The following is a 19349-nucleotide window of genomic DNA, read 5'->3' as shown; positions in this document are numbered from 1 at the left end:
TTTGGATTGGTGGGGTCATTATTTGGGGTTATATTGGGCTGGTAGTCTTAGTGATTGTGGTATGTTTTTGTTGTTTGCTAGTCTCGTTAGTTAGTTGGTCTGCTTTAGTTTAGTTTAATAATTGTAAGCTGGGGTTGTGTGTTTCATTTATTGCTGCCATGGTGTTCCTGCTAGAGTATGAATAATTATTACAAGTCTCTGTTGGTCAAAGGTGCAGTACCAAGACTATTTAACCATATTTTGCTGTGTGTACTTGTTGGTCGACTGCACATTGCAAGCTACTGTAGGTTATCCTGTTAGTTATTATGTCAATTGACATTTTACAGTCTTTGCTTGGTTCTCATGGTACTACAGGACAAAGTGCACATGGGACAATTAGGCTTTTCAAGGGATGGTTGGCAACCCTTCTTGTGGCGCTACCAGGTACTTACGTGGTACCTGTGTAGCCGAGATTCCAAGTGAGCGGAGTCTGAGGGCAGCTCATTCACCTGCCATTTTATAAACCGATTACAACAAAAATGCTCACAAACAGAGATAGATGCACAGAAATAAACCCAGTGGAGCAGCAATGATGTGCTGGCTTCTTTTTGTTGTTGTTATCTGTTGGAGACCAGAGGATTCAGGAGCTCCACTACGGGTATCAGGTCTCCAAGCTGCAGTGTTTTGGATTGACTGGTTTCCGTGTTAACTGGTGTCCAGCGTCCTCGAGCAGGTGTTAATAAAAACCCAACCAAGCTTGGCTGACTGTTTAATCTATGTTACCACTGCATCAGTACACATACGTCGACCAACATCCTCGGTCGAAATCCCGCAAGTCGCAAGGACCCGTTCAATCCTGCTTGCAGCTTTAATTTTGTTTTGTTTTCCTTCTCTCCCTTGACATTCTTTCGGTCATGACTCAAAGTTCATGACCATTGTCTCGCCTCCTGCTGCTCTGTCAGGATGCTGTTGAGGGTGAGCATGCAGACCGGTAAACAGAGATACAGTAGTTCAGTAAAGTTAATTAAGCCTTCAGTTTGTTCATGTGTGTTTTGCGTCATTTCAGGGAAGTAGATTTCTACAATGTAGCTTTGACATGCCTCGATATTGTGCTTCTGTCTTCATCTGGTAGTGTGGTATGATGTGTCTCTTTTAGCTGGTGTTACTGAGACGTAATCGACCTTTCACTTTTGACAGATTGGTCAGACCCCCTGCTGCTCTGTCAGGATGCTGCTCCAGGTGTGAAACGGCATGTGTGCCCCCATTGTCCCTGTTCACTGTCTCTCTTTCATATTTCGACTGCCTCCATAATCCAATACTTGTGGCGGTCCTCCTCAGTGCAGACGATTCCTTTGTACGCTTTGTTGCAACAAAGAGACAGGAAGACAACACAACACATGAAACTATGAATATGAAATGAAGTGTGAGAAGGAGACAACTATGACAAACAAGAGCAATAAAAGACAAAGTCACACATGAAAACCTGAAATCTGCCATATCGGACCACTGCAAAAGAGAATGGATGTGTTTGTCTCAGCTTTCACTCCAGACCTGACTTCCCGGGGTGGCCCTACCAGGAACATGTGCCCCAGATGTTATGATCTGGAGATTATCATTAGTTCATGCAAGTCCTTGAGTCACAGTCCAGAAAAGGGCACCGGGTAATTGTGACAGAAATTCAACTCCTTTGTTAGTTTTCTCTGCCTGTTGTTCCCTGATCCTTATTTATTTTTTATTTTCATTGTGTTTACTGATGGGGACAGTTTCATATAAGCCCCTTGGGCTTCTTCCCTTTCCTGCACAGTTGGATTTCATTTCTTGTGATTCTGTGACATATTGAATAAAGGAAGAAAAAAATCTCCTTTGTATGATGGGTTAGAGATGAGAAATAAACTGCTTCAAGACACAGAGTTGGCCATGAGAGAGCTGCAAACACATCTGGACGAATGCTCCTAAACAGAGAGCGAAACACTGTTATATACAGACACCGGGGTGTGTGCAATGAGCTCTCTTCTTCAAAACCGCCACCGTACTGAGCTCTGAGAGATCTGTGGGCAAAGTGGTGCATCTGCTCATAAGATCACGCCGTTGTAAATACTCTATCCGAAGAACATTCCTTGGCACCACATGTCACACTGCAGAGAGGTATCACCCATTTCAGTGGGGCGGCAGAAAACAGGCTCGGTACATTTCCATCGCAGGCCTCAGCCAAATGTTACAGACTGTTGACATCCTGCAAATAACCCTGCAAGTTGCCGGATAAACTGTTGAGTCCCTAGTGAGAGTTGAGGGTGGACGATTTAACAACATGCTTTTGTGGAATGGGGAATTTCTTCAAGGCTGTGGACAACACAGGCACTCACATGCCCCCCGGTTCCCATAGCAACATACACAGGGATATTGTCATGTGGGGCATTCGCTTCAAAACTTTTCATGCCCTTGGCTTCTTCTGAATACTTTCCCTCAACAATCAAAGCCATGTGTGATATTCCAGGACATCACACAATATATGCCACTAGTGGTGCCAGTGTACAATTCAATGTACTCTTTTTTTTTTTTCTTTTTAAACTGACAAAACATGTTTTCCGCATCTGGTTTAGTCTTGTCTCATGAGAGCATGCTCTTTATGTCTCTTATTTTTAAGGACTTGTGCCGGAACATTGCTCATTTGTTTCTTAATGTTTATCAGATCTGCCTGTTTGTTCAGGCAAACCTTGGCTTCAGACAGAATAAATATATCGAAAGGCTTTAATTTACCTTCGTGGGTAGATTAAATCTTTATCCTTGAGCTGTACAGACACATCCAAGGAATGAATAATAGAGATGGCCGAGGGGCATAAAAGCAGGCAAAAAACTCTGTAAACTTTTTGGAATTCCTCTGCAGGATATTACATACAAAAACAATAAAAACACACATTGGTTCACTCTGTATTCACATATTTGTCAAACGTGGCATTTCTGTGACAAAATCTTCAATGTGCGATAACTTGCTGAGTCATTTGTTTTAGTCGATTCGAGGTGCGTCAAGACACACCTTACATGACGTTTGTATTTCACACATGGACTACCAACAAATGATTTGTCATGACTAGTCTGAGTTTGATAAAAGGTTTTGAAATGCCCTGCAAATCTACAGACCGCCCTTATTTTTCATTTGGTCTTTATTTTCAGGTTTGTACAAGCCTCACGTGATAGACTTCAGCTATAAACACAGTTTAGAAACAGTCCTCAAAGGAGATAGGCTCAGCACAAAAATATTTCTATCACCTGGAGGCGAGAAGTTGCTGACTCCCATCTGGATGCCACACTTCTGGATTTAATTTTAAATCAATGCGATACAACGAAAACCATCAGTTGATTACCTGGTGGCACTTTTCCAAGCCACACTGGCCCCCTGTAGCTTCATGTATCCAGTGCGATCATTAAACCAGGTGTCTACTTTCTCTTTGATCACACACTTTGTTTTTATAGTCAACAAATTCTTCCTCGAAAAATAGATCTTGAGGTCAAGACCCTGGGGGAAAACGTTTTAGTTCAGTACACACACACACACACGCACACACACACGCACACGCACACGCACACACACACACACGCACACACACACAAACACACACACGCACACACGCACACACGCACACACGCACACACGCACACACACACATGCACAAATATAAGAAAATGTTCAGTTTATTATTTTCAGGACAGATTCTCATATGGTATCCAAATACTATCCACTTCATACAAAGGTGTTTTTTCTTTTTTTTTTGGTTTCATATCTGCGGTACATGATGGTGCAATCAAACAGTCGTTACACTCGGCCAGTCTACTGAGGATATCTGGAAATCAGATGCATTACAGGTGGTACCCAGCTTGTTTGCAAACCTTTTGGATCCAGAATAAGTCAACTTTTTGAGAGGCTGAAGTCAAGGGCCGGGCTGTCAAACTGATAGCTCTTGTTTGAACTGAGGTCATGAATCCACGGTATGTTGACTGAGTAGAAACCAAAGCCATGTTTACTCTTCCTTATCACTCTCTGTTTCTGACACCACAAGGCTACAAACAGACTCACATTCACATCCAGGCCCCGTCGCAGTTGTCAGGAATCTAACTATGTTGATGATGCTCTGCAAATGATGTCACCGTCCATTGAAATTCCAAAAAGTAAGATTCTGTAGTTTAAAAAGTGTTACGGAGCGCAGATTGAGGCTCAGATGCAGAAATCAAGTGAACGGATCAACAGAGTTACGAGGGTGTTTATTCAAGATAATAGTATTTGTACAATTATGGAATACCACAAATCATACGCATCCCAGCCTAGTGACAGTTTTTGGAGGATTTCTACAATTGTATCAGGCTTCTGGTGCCTTCAAAAGGAGTTGCAGAGCGTAGGACAACTCCTCAGAAGTAATACCACCAAAAGAAGTTCCTGACAGGGATGAAATGTTTACAATTTGCAAACCAGGGAAAGAAAAGCGAATTTGTTACGTCCGTGCTATCTGCGCCTCACATCGGTTAAAGACTTGCAGCATGACTTTACATAATTCTACATACATGCTTGCATGCAAGCAAAGGTTGGAGATCTGTACGGGGGACTTTGTACTAATAAATAAAGGTGACATCTTTGGGAGATATGAAATCTTTGGGAAAATATGAATATTAAGACAGAGTAAATATTAGTCTGTATTTCACGACGCGCAAAATCAGTAAACAAGCAAAAGAAAGAAACTAACAACACACTGGAAATGTTTCAAAACGAAAACAACATATACATATTTATAGTATTTTACACTGGATTCTGCTGCAGTGGTGTGGGACTAACAGCTCTTTAACCACTTTCACAACCAGTCTTCATCATATCTTGATAAAAGCTTTGTAAGTTAAAAGTAGAATAAACAATTCTATGTTAGGTTTCACATGAATCCAGTGAAGAGAAGCTGATAAGGGAGTGATGTGAACTTTCACTGCAGCAATTTGACTCAAATGAAGACTTTTTCAACAGTTATTTGGACACCCTGATAATAGGGAAACACATTAAAATCGACAAGTTAAAAAAATACTAATTTCTCGGCACCACTCTGAGTCATCCATTCAAATGTATTTATATAGAGTCAAATACAACAGTCGTTTCAAGCCAAACAATTCTACGTGATCATAAACGGCTGTGGAAAGGACTAACTCTGTGTATGTTTGTAGACTCATGTAAAGTCGTGCTGCAACTCCTGAAGATATGTGAGAAGCAGGCAGCAGTAGTAACTGTAAGGACTTCTACTGAAGATGAGACGAAATGTAATATTTTGGAGGAGATAAAACATTTTCTCTCAGGTTGATATTATTATTTATAATTCGACCAAATATACTGAAAATTGGACCATTAGAGAACGGAATAATGTTGTGGCAGCTAGAAGTATTGTCATTTTTTAATTGGAATGAATATAAACATGACTATTCAGGTTACTGCGAAAGGTCCAGGGTGAAGAGTCTAGACTTGCAATTACACCCAGAATCAGAGGCCAGAGGTCTTTTTACACGACACCTTAACTGGCTGTATACTTAAATGACATCTTGATGACTGGTAAAAATGACCACAAGCATATTCAATCATTTGTCAGGGTACTCAAGGAGCTAAAGGGACTGAGGCTAAAAGGGACCAAATGTGTATTCCTCAAAGAAAAAGTGATGTTCCTGTGTGGTAAAGTGAATGCTCCAGGACTGCATCCAGTCCATAATGAAGTGCAGGCAGTCAAAGGTGCACCAACCCCTTCAAATATGACAGAGCTGAAAACTGATCTTGAACTGTTAAATAATGAAAACAGGTCTTTAAAGAGCTTGTTCACTGTTTTGGCTTCAGTCCACAAACATGTTCCAGAAGGATATCAAGTGGCAGTAGGTTGAGGAACAACTAGCAGCTTTTAAAAAAGTCCCAGTATTTTATGTAAGACAAGCCGAACCACAGATGTCGTCACCTATTATCCAAAGGTGGGCCGGAATATGACAAGCATATGAATACAGCATTGTCTATAAAGAAAGGAAGTACAATCATCTCAATGACTGTGGAACAAGTCAAAGCTTAGGGTTGACAAGGATCCTGCGCTCTCAAGAGTACAAGAGCTGGTACTCAAAGGAGGGTCATCACAGCTGAAGGATGCAGAACTTTCAGCTTATGAAGTGAAGAAGCACAAACTCAACATCAAAAATGGTTGTGTTGTGGGGGTCTAATTGTGCTTAAGTTAGGGGAGGTTTTATAATATTCCTTTGCCAGTATAGAATACACTAAAGGGGTGAGGGATGGTTGTATTATGCACTTCATAAGGTTGTAGTTCAAGTATTTGGAATCAAGTTCCAGTGTGTGCAGTTCAGTCCGACTCCCATTTTATTGAGTTTAAACACAATCACAATGAAGACACAATGGGAAAAAAAAAAGTAAAACACACCTTTCAATTGATTCAGACACAAAATCCGAACGAAGGTTTTAAAAAAAACATTTATTGTTATTTTCACATTAATTGTGTAGAGGCATGTACTTCATTCACAAAATAGGAACAGTAAAATTAATCAGACAAGAAAAATATATATGTCGTCTTTTTCTTACATTATCAATATATATATACACTCATTGTAAAATAGGACATTTTAACAAAAGAAAACCAAAATGTTGTAAGCAAGTTATGATCCATTACACCTGCAATGTGAATACAGATGTGGCAAGTTGTCGGTGTAAAAAAAAACAAAAAAAACTGACAGAATTTTTCAGATCCTTCTTCCATCTTCACAAGAGTTTTTATGGCTTCATTTATAAAGTTGAGACGGATGAGAGTAAAGCTAATTCAAAACATGACACCCCAAGCGATGGTTGAAAAAAAAAAAAAAAAAAGCTTTGTTATAACACCATAATCCTCATTATTATGGTAAAACACTTTTTTTTCATCGCCCCCACAGGAGTGAGGCGGCATCTTACAGAGCATTACTCAGACAGTGGTGTATGTTCACAGACATGTAAAAAAAAATCTCATGGTTGCACAGAAACATTTCTCCCAAGACAACAAGATCACAAAACCCAACCCCTAAAAAAAACCACACACACTCACTTAAGCTTTACAAAATACACGCGCACTTTAGTCTCAAAGTCCTGGCGAGAGAAAATATAGGCAATGTGTAAAACAAGACGACAGGTCCATCGTTTCAGAACCAGGACAAACCGGGACCTCAGACATAATTCTATTTAACAATTGTTTTAAATAAATGTTGATGTGGGAGCTTGAGAAAAATCTACATAATCTGAAGAAAACTTCAGTTTGTATTACAATCTGCAACAGCGATTTAATGTGCTACAATGACAACTATGATCCAATCACCCGTGTGGGGGGGGGGGGGGGGGGGGGGGGGGGGACAAGTACCTTTGAGGTGACATGATTGGAAAGACTAAAACAAAGTTCTGGGTTGTTTTTTTTTAACACTCCATTATTCAGTCAATTACATATGCTTTCCAGTTCGGGATACATCCAGCAACAACTGTGATTACTGAGAAACAGCCACACCTCACAGCACCAGTACAGTACTCGCTCCACCAGACAGAAACAGCTGTAAGCCTGCCAGTCATCACAGTCTCATGTTACCTAATCAGCAGGGGGGGGATCATCCAGCAGCACTCAGGATGTGATCAGAGATGTGAGTAATGAGAGACATCAGGATATCTGCTGAGTCATGCTTCAGTGGAAAGCTACTTTCAGCACTGTTGAGACATTTCCTGGGACATTCCCCTCCTTTTCTTTTGGTTTTACTGACGAATCTGGGATATGCATAAGTCATTTTCACTTTTCAGCAAATAAAATATGGTTAGTTTTTGCAGATTTTGTTTGACAGCGATCACGAGACAACTCACTGTGAAGTTTCACAACCTAACTTTCTTTTTAACCGTTGGTCACAACACTGAGCCGATTCCAGTCACACATGTGTATACAGTGACAAGGCGAGCGGAAGCTGCAGGTGAAACCATTATTTTACATTTAGTCAGAGGGGTTCAATTCACTTTCATGTTCAAATCAAATCTCAGAGGAAAAAGGTAATGCATAATAAATCGGCTGTTGAGAAAAACATCCTTGTTTTTGGAGAAAGCTGCACCTGCAAATTAGACTGAAAGTGAATTGAGCCCTGAGTCGGATGATGTAGTAGTAGAGGAAACTCCAGCTGAATGAGGGCAAATAGCAAGAGACATGCATCCACCTGCTGGCCAGCACTAGTAATTCAAGACATCATGACCCAGGTAGAAGAGGCAGATCAACAAAGAAGGTATTGCGCCGCAAACCACCGATAAATACGATTTGGTTATCAGGACATTGGCCAGTGAGGTTAGATAAAGCTAGGATGCTGTAAACACTTCAGAGGTCAGAGCTCTTGACAGGCCAGCCCTTATTTGGCAATGAGTGTTGGTCGTCTTAGTAAAAGTTGAGCTGTAGAAAAAACACGCCGCGTGCTGAGAACAGGTGAGAATGAATGCTGCATGTTGCATTTTGTGAAAGACATCTCCCAGGTGAAGCTATCAGGAGCACGATTGGAAAAAAATGAAAATAAATTTTTAAAAAATCACATAGTTGATTTTTTTTTTTTTTAAGTGTGTTAATTGTTTTTATATGTAGATTTTTTTTTTTTTTTTTAAACTATGACTGCCACTTTAACTGCTACATACATTCCTTTTGACACACAAAACTCTATGAATCACAGGATCATCCAGTCATCCTCCCCCATCATACTTGGGATGAGTTGTTTTCTTTTAAAAAGCAGCACTTTTTTTCTGATGGACATTGATATTCTACAAAGTGCAAATTCCATATTGTTGTGCTCTAAATGTCCAATTTCTCACCAAAAACCCTGCAACAGTCTACCCTGCGAAGCACTGGTAGTGTGCAGTCCACTGAAACCAGGAGTCTTCTGTAAGTTTCCAGGTCAGGTTCTGGTGTGAAAACATCCATCTCAAAAGAGTACGGACCATAAATACTATATCCCCCAAAAAAAAATCAAACACATGAACACAAAAAAAACACTCACATGGGTAAATAGATCCAACTCCACAGCATGTGCTGCCTTTTAGACAAAAACACAAGAGTGAAATGTTGAAACAAAAACGTACTGCTATAGTCCAGCTTGTCCCCCCACTATTCACAGCCGCGTGACGCCTATAAGATACAGTCTCAGTGCAGCTCAGAGGAGCTTTTGGCACAAAACAAAAATGCTGCCTGAAACCAGAAGTAGCTCTCTCTTCCCTCCGGGATTCTTAAGATCCATCAATAACTTTTATGAGAGGAAAAAAGAAAACAGCAAGAGGAAATATGAATACAGCTAAATGTGTGACGGCCAGCATGTGTGTGGATGTGCATTAGTTGTATCACAGATATTATGATGGCAGGTGTGGGATGTGCCGGTGAAACTGCATGCAAAGAAATAAAAAAATCGAATCAAAGAACGCCAGCGCCATAGATGCAATCCTGTGCTGTGAACCGCACTTCCATAGTTACTTTGAATGAGCCTGGGGGGGAGGGGGGGGGCTGTTGAGTTGCTTAAGGCATCGCAAGAGATGACTGAGGCATTTTTTTTTCTGTGAGAGAGAAAAACACAAAACAAATATGTCACTTGAGTGTATTTAAACCCCACATAAGATGCACAGTAAAGCACTTCAAGGTGAGAAATCTGCACACAAAACTGTGTGTTACTGTGTAACTGTGTATGTGTGGCCCATTAGTTGAGGGGCGACAGCAGCCTGTGAGGTTAAGTGAGTCTGATTACCTGGTTAGGACTCGCTCTCCATCGAGATTGTGATGGTTTCACTTTCAGCTGTGGGAGTCAAACAGAATTATGTGAGAAGGTGAGCTGCGAACGTGAATTTTGCAGGTGGACTATTTACAGCCCCGCCGTGGCTCACCTGGTTTCAGGGTGTTATTAGCCAGATGGTCTCCGATGTTGTTGGCGTGCTGCTCGTTGCTCAAGAGGCGATTCTGGGAGTCACTGAGCGGGCTCACCGGGACTTCCGCAGCACTGGGAAAAAAAACCAACATCCTTCAGCACCCTTCCTAAACCCTTTCAACATCACATTTACTATACCAAGCAAAGGTGGGTCACCTTTTACTGGGCTCTGGATGCAGGTTGACTGTGGCCTGCTCTGGGTCCGCGTTGACCAGCCGAGTGGGGAACGTGAGCCCGTCGCCCTGACTGCAGCGAACAAGGAGAAAAAGGAAACATCATAGTAGATCCGACAAAAACATTTTCAGCTCTACGGAGCTTTACACACCGAGGTGTTTAATTGCTGGGTGTATGTTTTGTTACTATTGTGGCACAACTATAGACGAGACAGAAAAAAGATTCTAGGCACTCGCAGATCGTTGGGAGTTTAATTTACAATCGACACAGAAGACTCCAGCCATATTTGATTACTTTTTCTCTGGCAGCAGCGGAGGGAGAACTGTAATCTGCAGCGGGATGCCACACTTCTCCACGGACGATTACAGACTGCCGCAGAAGATTACACTTCGAGAAACAAAAAAGTGACAGACTCGTGGAAAATGACACCAACTTTTCTTTGACTCGAAGCAGGGAACAGGAGGAACACACAACGAAGAGGCAAGAAGGCTGCGTACAGGACTTTAGACCAACCAAAGAGAGATTCAGCAGGTTGCTGGCACTGAGCATCTGCATGCAAACTTCAACTAACTTTTTACAATTAGCACAATTAACAATTGCTCAAATCTACTCTTCGACTTGCGTTGAACTCTGTTCCTGCTGTCAAAGACAACAATGGGAGATGTTGCCGCTGGAGAAAGGAAAACAGAAAATGTGCCAGAGATTGTGCAGGACGAAAAATATTTCAGACTGCACAATCTCAGAGCTCCACAATATTGGTAATCACTCCCAGATTTCTTTCGTTCTCCCCCGTGTGTATCCAGTTACGGTTACAAGTACAAGAAAAGGTGAATTGATGAGTCTAAAATTGCCCGACGATGCAACTATGACAGTGTGTAATTGTCTATATCAGTAATGTGTCCCGTTTGCCCTGAGATGGTGACCTTCTTTCAGTCATAGTCAGTAGAGATACAGAGGATGAATGGATTTCAGGTTGAACGTGCGGCAGTGAGTACTGAGTTTTGGACTTCACTAAAGTTATGAGCAAGGCCCAGAGGATTTTGGACTCATCTATTCCTCTCCTCACATATGTGTGTTTTGTTTGAGTTGTTGCAAAGCAGTAAAGTAAAAGCACAAGCCGAACTGGGGGATTCAGAAGCTCCATTAAAAAATAAAATAAAATATTAAAAGGTGTTCGCGCTCGCGTCCCTGGAAAACATCAAACTGTCCAACAGGCGTCTCAAAATGTTTACATCAGATAGTCAGCGACACCATTTCTGTAGGAAAATTAGAACTTCAGCAGAACACCAGTCAATTCTTCACGTTCACTTTATTTGTTTTTGTACATTAAACATGTATGTTTTTCTTTTTGATTTGAAAAGAACAGTGGTTGTTCAGATGTGTTTGTAGGAATTAGCTGCTCAGATTTCAGCCCTGTGCAGAGTGCTGTTATCCAAGCTGGTCGAGTAGAAAGGTGAATTATCTAGCTGGTGTCAATCTATTTGGACAATATGTTGAGCATGCATGTGAATTTGTGTTCCGCTTCTTTGAGTAGTTTACATAAGTATGAGTTACGTATCGGCCTCTACTGTGGCGTGAGAAGGAATTTATCTCCCCACGAAAACATCTGCGTCAATAAAAGTGATTCTGTGATTCGATCGGGGGACGTTCATGTTCGTGTGGTTTACCTGGTGAATACAGGGAGCAGCCAGTACTTCTTCTGGTCACCAAAGACCTGAGTGATATTCTTTCGGAAACCCAGAGAGAAGCCGTTCTTATCAGAGCCTGTTCTGAAGACCGGCGCTCTGAATGCCTCTGCGGGGAAGGGGCGAGTGAGACCACAAACCGAACAGTCATTAAACAAAACACTGAAACAAAATGCAACTTGAATTCAAAAGGATACAAGATTATTGTTCAGTAAAGATTCTGTCCTCAGACTGAGACTAATACTCTGGACAAAACTGAGCCGAGTGCATTGCAAGAAATGTGTCAAGAAACTTATTATTGCCATTTGAATTAATGGAGAAAGGGTGATGGCTATTAAGTTGTTCTTCTTCTTACTTCTTTATCGATATGCATAACTTTGTTTCTGTTTCAAGTATCTGCTAAATTGTTTTGCATTGTGTTTTGTTATAATTTTTGTAGTTCTCCCATATACATTTATTCTTTAGTTTCTTGCATATTCAAAATAAAAAGGTTGGAAATTATTTATTTTTTTTAAACTGAAAGCCAAGAGGAAGAAGAATGTCCATCTAATTTTTTTTAAAAAAATCTTTATTTCAACCTTTTTTAAAACAATTTTATTTGGTTAATTCCTCTTATATAAGGTTTTAGGGGGATTTATATTTCATTGAATATTTTGCCTTTTCAAAATTTCTTTGTCATTTTAACATTTTATGGATTTATTCATATTCTGAAAGGTATTTTTCATTTGAATCCTTGGCTTTTCATAAATACTTTAAACTTTGCAGATGCGCAAGGAGCATCTGCTGAAGAGAAGCTGCATCTTAGCAAATACTGTATATACTCACAGCAGAATAGAAAGAGTCAAGTTGAACCACATACTTTATAACATTGAATAACAAGCCATGTTTTCAACGGGGCAAATGGCAGACGCATGTGGTGAATGTGTGCGTGTGCTTGGTACCTATCGTAGACCTGTTCTTCCCTACGAGCCACAGGTGGTAGCTGAAGAGGGACAAGATACTGATGCAGAACATGGCCGCCACGAAGAAAAGGAACAAGACATGGAATTTGGCAGTGTCAGGCAGGTCGTTCTGGGGAAGAGACGAGAGAAGAGGAGAGCGAGACAGGAATCAATGACAACGCCGCACGGAGGGAGAATTTTCACGGAGGACGGACAGGAGAGGAGCAACGGTGATGAGAGCTTTGGAGGATGGCTGCGTTACCTTCGGGCAGTTCTCTGCCGATTTCCTCCGGCAAAGCTTTAGTACAAACAGAAATAAGACTGGTTAGCAACACCAGCAGGGAAAGAGGAGGACGGGAAACTGGCAGAGCGCTCAGAAGTCAGGCAGGCAAACACAAGTCAAGGCCGTGCCGGGTGAAAAGAAAGAGAGTAAGTGAATGGGCAAACTGTGGCGAGAATGGAGAGAACAAAGAATAAAAGAATGTGAGAAAAGGGGGAATCAAAGCGGAGCTGCAACAAGAGGAAAAAATCTGGGGAAAAGGAGGAGGTGTTTGAGTGGTGAGAGAGAGAGAGAGAGAGAGAGAGAGAAAAGAAAGGGTTCGTCAAACAATGAGCCAGTGTGTGAGAACTGGGGAAGACAGGGGGGGGGTAACAGAGAGGAGGTCAGAGGGTGAAGGGTGAGAGAGGACAAAATAAAAAAAGACAAGAGGAACAGCACAGAGCAGGGGAGGTCAGCACCATGCACACACAGCTCAAAGGATGCTCATCCTGGCTTTTGACGAGCAACCGGGAATCTGCATCTGCGGCGCAGCGACAGACACACAGTCGGCGCATGCACAGAGCGAGCGAGAGGACGTCCACCCTTCATTACTCACTGTCCAGAACTTGATGAAATACTGCAGAACCGTGGCTGCAATGAACAAACAGTACACCAGCGAGTAGGCCAGGAAGAGGATGAAGAACTTGTAGTTGGAGAATCCGACACAGTTGTTCACCCTGCAGACACACAGAGACGAGGAAGGAATCTTATCGCGCCTGACTTTACAAAAGGCGGCGGCTTGGCATTACTGCCAGAATGCTTTCTTTTATAAGTTAATACTTAATAGGTGGCAACAGGAAAGTATGAAACTTGAAATTGAAGTACTCTATTTGGAGATAGAGAATTGCAACACTCGTGTTAACAAATATTCCAAGAAGTTTGAAGTTGGTGGCATTATTGAGTCCGCCTTAAAAAAACCCACATAAAATGTTATTTATTTGTAATGAAAATCAGTTGGAAAGTGTAAAACCGAATAAAAGGATGCGGTGTTTACACAACATATATCACTAAATAGACTAAAATTCTTCCGAAGGTTTTCGCAATCCGGTTGCCTCATCCTGATCAGCTGCTGGTATCCCGTAATCAATTTGTTTTTATTGGAAATGTGATGCGTTTTGTAAATCTTATTAAGTCAACAACAGTTGGTTTGCGGTTTGCTTGGCATGAGGTGTGATTCATCCCAACACATCAAACAAGAACTGAGGTCTTACACACCAGGGACAGTGGTGGTCCATCTTCAGCACACACCTGCCAGACGCAGCAAACACATTAGTTAGTAGCACATTAATATAAACATACACAAGGGGCAAAGATAAGCCCATTCTTTTTTTTTTTCCAAGGGAGAAAAACATCTCAGCTGCATCACCAGACAATTCTCACAGTTGACACTCAAGTAAATCTTCTTACATGTCGCACGCGGAGCAGTGATGGCACCGGTCTGGCTTGATGACTTGACAGCGGTCGCAGTAGCGGATCGCTGCATCATGTAAACAAAGTCGTCGTGTCAGTTTTACACCGGTACAGAGCACAGGTGCGCACAGTTCAATCCGTTCACATGAATAGCAGTGCTCATAAACATAAACGCGTGGGGAGAAAACTTTGCATCCAGGTTCAGTCGCATCGTTTAACAACTTCCCCAACAGTCCTCTTGTTGGGTGCGGGTAGCAGCATCAACCCAGATAAAACTAACAAGCATAAACACAAGCATTCATCCGGGGGCACCGACGTACCTCCAGCACCTGTGCGGGTATACAGAGGCAGGCTGGCGGCAGCTCTCCACAAGATCTCCTGTTGAGACTCTGGTCTCTCCTCCTTCTCATAACGCTCCTTCTCAGCCTTGGGCAGGCAAAACTGGAACCAAAAGGGGACATTTTATTTAAGCAGGATACTGACGAAGCCGCCATGCGGACAGCGTGGGCTCGTTGTGCAGAATCAGGGTACTGTACCTCTTTGGAGGGGTTGGCAGGCCTGGTGAAGATGGTCTTCCAGTAAGACCATACGAACATGATGAAGGAGAGGTGGAAGAAGATCAAGTACACAACTGGAGGGTGTAAAAAGAAAGTGTGAGGATCAACAGTTCAACATGGGCAAAAAGAAAGAACTGACAAGGGGGGGGGGGGCTGTTACTTGAAATAAGAGCTTCAAGAAACTTTTAATCAATGAGAGAGGAGAGGTAATAACTAATGCTGAATGAGGAGGTGCTGCTGGGTCTTAAGCATTCAAGCCTCAGCACTTTGAGAAAAGACGTGTTTTCTGTGCCAGCCCCATTTTTTTTTTTTATAGCCAAGTCCAAAGACCACATTTCAACAGGACTCAGAGCGATTAACCCAATAAAAGAAAAAGTGGCTCAATTTAGGAAACATCTATGTGTTATAAATTCAGTAAATGTTGTTTTGAACCCCCGGGACACTTACTCTGTTCTCCTATACTGCGGATGGTGACTGCAAGAGATAAAAGGGAGAAAATACAAATGTCAGACAGTGAAATATACTTTGCCAATTACAGGGACATTAAAACTGAATGTGCCTATATTTATGGATCCAACAATGAAAATGAAAAGAGAGCGTCATATAATTTGTCTGTATTTGGGAGTGCTCGTGTGTTAAAGACTTGCAGCGTGGTAAAAATGTATCTTGCCATATGGTTTCCCAACTGGAGCTCATTGGACCAAAAACATTTGCTCGGAGATCTCAAAATGTGTAAAATAAAGTTATTTCTAAATGGTGTTATGGGTATAGTGCTTTAATTTTGAAAAATAGAATCCACTTAAATCTTCCCGTACACAAATTTCCACTATCAATAGAGCACATGATTACAGGTGCATCAAAAAATAATAATAATAATAATAATAATAATTCACTGAAAAATTATATGTTGTGAGTGTAAGAGTGACTCTAAAAACACTGAAAAAGCTCCAAGATGAATGTTTATTTTTTATTTTGATTGTATGTATTATGGCCTTTTGTTTTTGTTTAAAAGAAAGCCCCACATGGTTTTATCAAATATTGTGCAATTTTCAAATCTTGCATTTTAGAGTTTCACAACTTTTCAGCTAAAATAAAAAAAAAGCACAAACACCTCTTAAAGGGCTTATTCTTGTGTAAAAAAAAATTGCACATATTTGAAGTTTCACTGCTTGACTTAAATCATGGAAAATGTACTTTTCCATTGTATTCTAATCTTTTTTTATTTGCATCCATACTATATATTGGTGTCTGCTTTTTCAAGCTAAATAAGAACATTTCACACTCAATTGTTGCTAAATATTCAAAAGCGATAGTCAGAAAAATAAATCTGAATAGAATAGAATAGAATAGAATAGAAATACTTTATTAATCCCAGAGGGAAATTCCTGGATTGAATTTATCACTGCAAATTAATTCTGAATGTGTAAAAATAGTTTCCGATGACGACAAAATGCTTGGAAAGAGGACACATGAAAACCAGAGTTCTTATATCTGTTGGTTTACCGGATCTCTGGTTTCTCCCAACACTTCTGAGCCTGGTTCTGCAGGTTTCTTATGGGGGTCTGGGAATGCCTTTTTTTTTTTTTATAATGAATTAAATATGTGGAGGGTAAGATTATTAAATATTGTATTCAAACTATATTTTAAAGATCTGAATGTATTGGAAGTGGAATTCAGACAAATTGGGACAATAGCACAAGCTTGGTGCAAAACACAAGTTGTGACTTACAGCCTTTATAAAGGCATTCTCTATCTGAAGGTATTTATTACATATAATTTGTAGTGCACGTTTTTAACCTGGCATATGTGGTTATCTACGTGAAAAGAAAGTTTTGAAACGCTTTAAATATACAAACTACCGCAGATCGCGCTGTTGCTCCGTTCAAAGAGCGCTGACTAACTAGAAAGGGAGAATATAAACCCAGATGGGCAAATACATATAGCAAGGACATTACAGGTCTCGATGGTCCAGATGTATTAGAATTTATCCGGTTGCGATAGAGAAACAGCGTTTTACTTCTCGGTTCAGACCCCATTCATTTCGACATTAACCACAGAGAGGAGAAGATGCATTAACAGCGGAGGCGAAAGTTTCTATTCAACCCAAACACATCGCCTCCTAATTCAGGGCACCGAGGCGATGACAGCGGTGCAGATCATTTTCAGAATCCAGCTGTGGACACTGGACAAGCTTGCCAACACCTTTGTTGAGCTGCGGTCCATTTACTTCCTGTGGACAGGCACAATGACAACAACAGCCTTTACCGGGCTCTAAAGAGCCCACAGCCGGCGGCAGCGCGTCTACTCACATATACAAAGCTCCACCACGTAGGCATAATATGACCAGCAGACGACCAGGGCGATAAAAATCACGGGAATCCATGCTAAGCCCCGTTGACAGCATCTCAGGACGTGTGTGGGCGCCATCTTTCTCCCTCTGCTGGGGAAAAGGGAGTGTCCACCGGTGACGTCACCCCGGCAAGAAGTGGCACGAGGGGGTCTGAGTATTTTGATTAAAAAAAAAAAAAAACACTACAAACAATAATGTTATAATGGGAAATAAGTGCCGATACTGCAGCATATTCACCATTTCAAATGTAATAAAGCAATGATGTAATTAGTTGCTAAGACGTTATTTTATCAAGACGTTATCTTGTCAAAATGTAATAAGTGCATTAAATATTGGAGTAATACACTAAAAAGGATGCATATCTTGGAAATGCAAGGAATTTTTTCAGGGGGGGGGCTAATTAGATAGTATAGCAACCAGTAATGTAAGAATGACCACTAAAGTAATATCTACCAATAGGGTAATACATTTTCAAATGTAATAAAGCCAATAATATAATAGCTTGCCAGTTCTTATCACATTAAGAATTAGCTATATAAAAATAAACAATTGACTAAAAATGTCATATAAGTGCAACCAATATTGTAATAATAAAGTATGCATAGTAGAGTATGATCTCCAGGATCAATGCTTTTGGGGTTGTTCTTTTGTTCTTTTTAACCAAATGCCAATGAGGGTTGAGGTGAAGGTTATGTTTTTGTCCACGTGTATTTATTGGTCTGTCTGTCTGTCGGTCTGTATGTTTCCATCAGCGTGCTGTAGTGTCAGCTCGCATGGAAATTGTAAAATGTGTGTACATCTGTGTCAAACAGTCATGACATGAAGCAATTCAAACAACCTTGACAAATGATGGAAGGAGTGGTGTGGTGGATCAAATAACCCTGTACTCCATTGGTTTCCATGGTGACAAATGTGGCATAGGTGAAAAAATGCGCTCGACTGAGTGCCTGGTCTAGGAATTTTGATGTTGTACAGAGTCCATCTGATACCTGGAACTTATATAAGCACTGTGTACTTTGGCCCTCTCCAACACTGCACTATAAAGTTTGTGAAGGCAGTGGAAATGACTTCTCCGCAGATGGACGTGGGGGAATATTTGTCTCGAATCGGATTTGAACCCGGGTCGGGGCCCAGGCCCACCCTGGAGACGCTGCGGTCCATCCACACCCGTCACCTGCTTTCGGTGCCGTTGGAGAACCTCACGATGCACAGTGGCGAACTGATCCGCCTTGATCTGCATCTGTTCTACGACAAGATAGTGAAGCAGCGCCGCGGCGGCTTCTGCTATGAGAACAACGGCCTCTTTTCCTGGCTGCTGACGGCACTCGGCTTCCAGGTGACCCTGCTCTCCGGCCAGGTGAAGAGTGGCTTCACGGGCTGCTACGGGCCGCCTCTGGACCATCTGATCCTCATGGTGGTTGTTGAGGGGCGGAGCTGGCTGTGCGACGTGGGGTTCGGGAGTGCAGGGTTCAGTTCCCCCCTCTCCTTGGACACGGCTGACCCGCAGGAGCGGGGCCACTGCATGCACCGTATCAGGGAGGACACGGGGATGTTTTATCTGGAGTGGCAGAGTGATGAAAGCAGCAACGAATGTAAGGACTGGGATGTGCTGTACAAGTTCACCTTTGAACCCCGGAGTTTGGAGGACTTCACCAAGATGTGCATGTACCACCAGAGCTCCCCTTCTTCCATCTACTTCTGCAAGTCCGTCTGCACTTTGTTAAAACCAGAGGGGAGGGTCACCTACATCGGTCGCAGGCTAATCACCAAGACCTTCACTACAGAAGGCGTGATGAAACACACCAGAGATCTCAAGGATGAGGAGATTCCACTGGTTCTCGCAGAGGTTTTTGGAGTTATACTTCCTTCGCCTCTTACACCAAAAGATGAGGAAATCACACCACCCCAGGTTAAATATTGACCATGTTTAGGAGAATGCATACCAGGATCTGAGGCCACTCATAAAGCTTGATCCAG

General features: G+C 41.7%; 2 protein-coding genes across 3 annotated transcripts; one reads left to right on the top strand and one right to left on the bottom strand.

Annotated features, from left to right (window-relative positions):
• Positions 1 to 8633: 8633 nt before the first annotated feature.
• On the bottom strand, positions 8634 to 17469 carry zdhhc20b (zDHHC palmitoyltransferase 20b). 2 transcript variants are annotated; one of them, XM_080489693.1, is made up of 14 exons: positions 17332 to 17460; positions 15470 to 15496; positions 15002 to 15096; positions 14786 to 14906; positions 14463 to 14532; positions 14271 to 14303; positions 13612 to 13732; positions 12999 to 13034; positions 12737 to 12866; positions 11778 to 11904; positions 10093 to 10182; positions 9896 to 10008; positions 9760 to 9807; positions 8634 to 9571 (listed from the first exon to the last, which is right to left on the bottom strand). In XM_080489693.1, the coding sequence occupies exons 1-13, from the start codon at positions 17447 to 17449 to the stop codon at positions 9764 to 9766; spliced, it is 1125 nt and encodes a 374-aa protein (XP_080345819.1). In that variant the 5' UTR covers positions 17450 to 17460; the 3' UTR covers positions 8634 to 9571; positions 9760 to 9763. The 2 variants fall into 2 exon arrangements, with proteins under 2 accessions (XP_080345819.1, XP_080345820.1); XM_080489694.1 differs by lacking the exon at positions 12999 to 13034 and having other exon boundaries at positions 17332 to 17469.
• A 966-nt stretch (positions 17470 to 18435) lies between these two features.
• LOC308125503 (arylamine N-acetyltransferase 1-like) lies at positions 18436 to 19293 on the top strand (the record flags this gene model as incomplete). The annotated part of the gene is made up of 1 exon (XM_080489322.1): positions 18436 to 19293. One exon carries the CDS (start codon positions 18436 to 18438, stop codon positions 19291 to 19293), a length of 858 nt encoding a protein of 285 aa, XP_080345448.1.
• Positions 19294 to 19349: the final 56 nt, after the last annotated feature.

This window comes from Lipophrys pholis (assembly GCF_963383615.2).
Source record: "Lipophrys pholis genome assembly, chromosome: 20".
In the NCBI taxonomy this organism is placed as follows: domain Eukaryota; kingdom Metazoa; phylum Chordata; class Actinopteri; order Blenniiformes; family Blenniidae; genus Lipophrys; species Lipophrys pholis.
The sequence above is the reverse complement of the archived record's forward strand: the minus strand, read 5'-3'. Positions and strand labels throughout refer to the sequence as shown.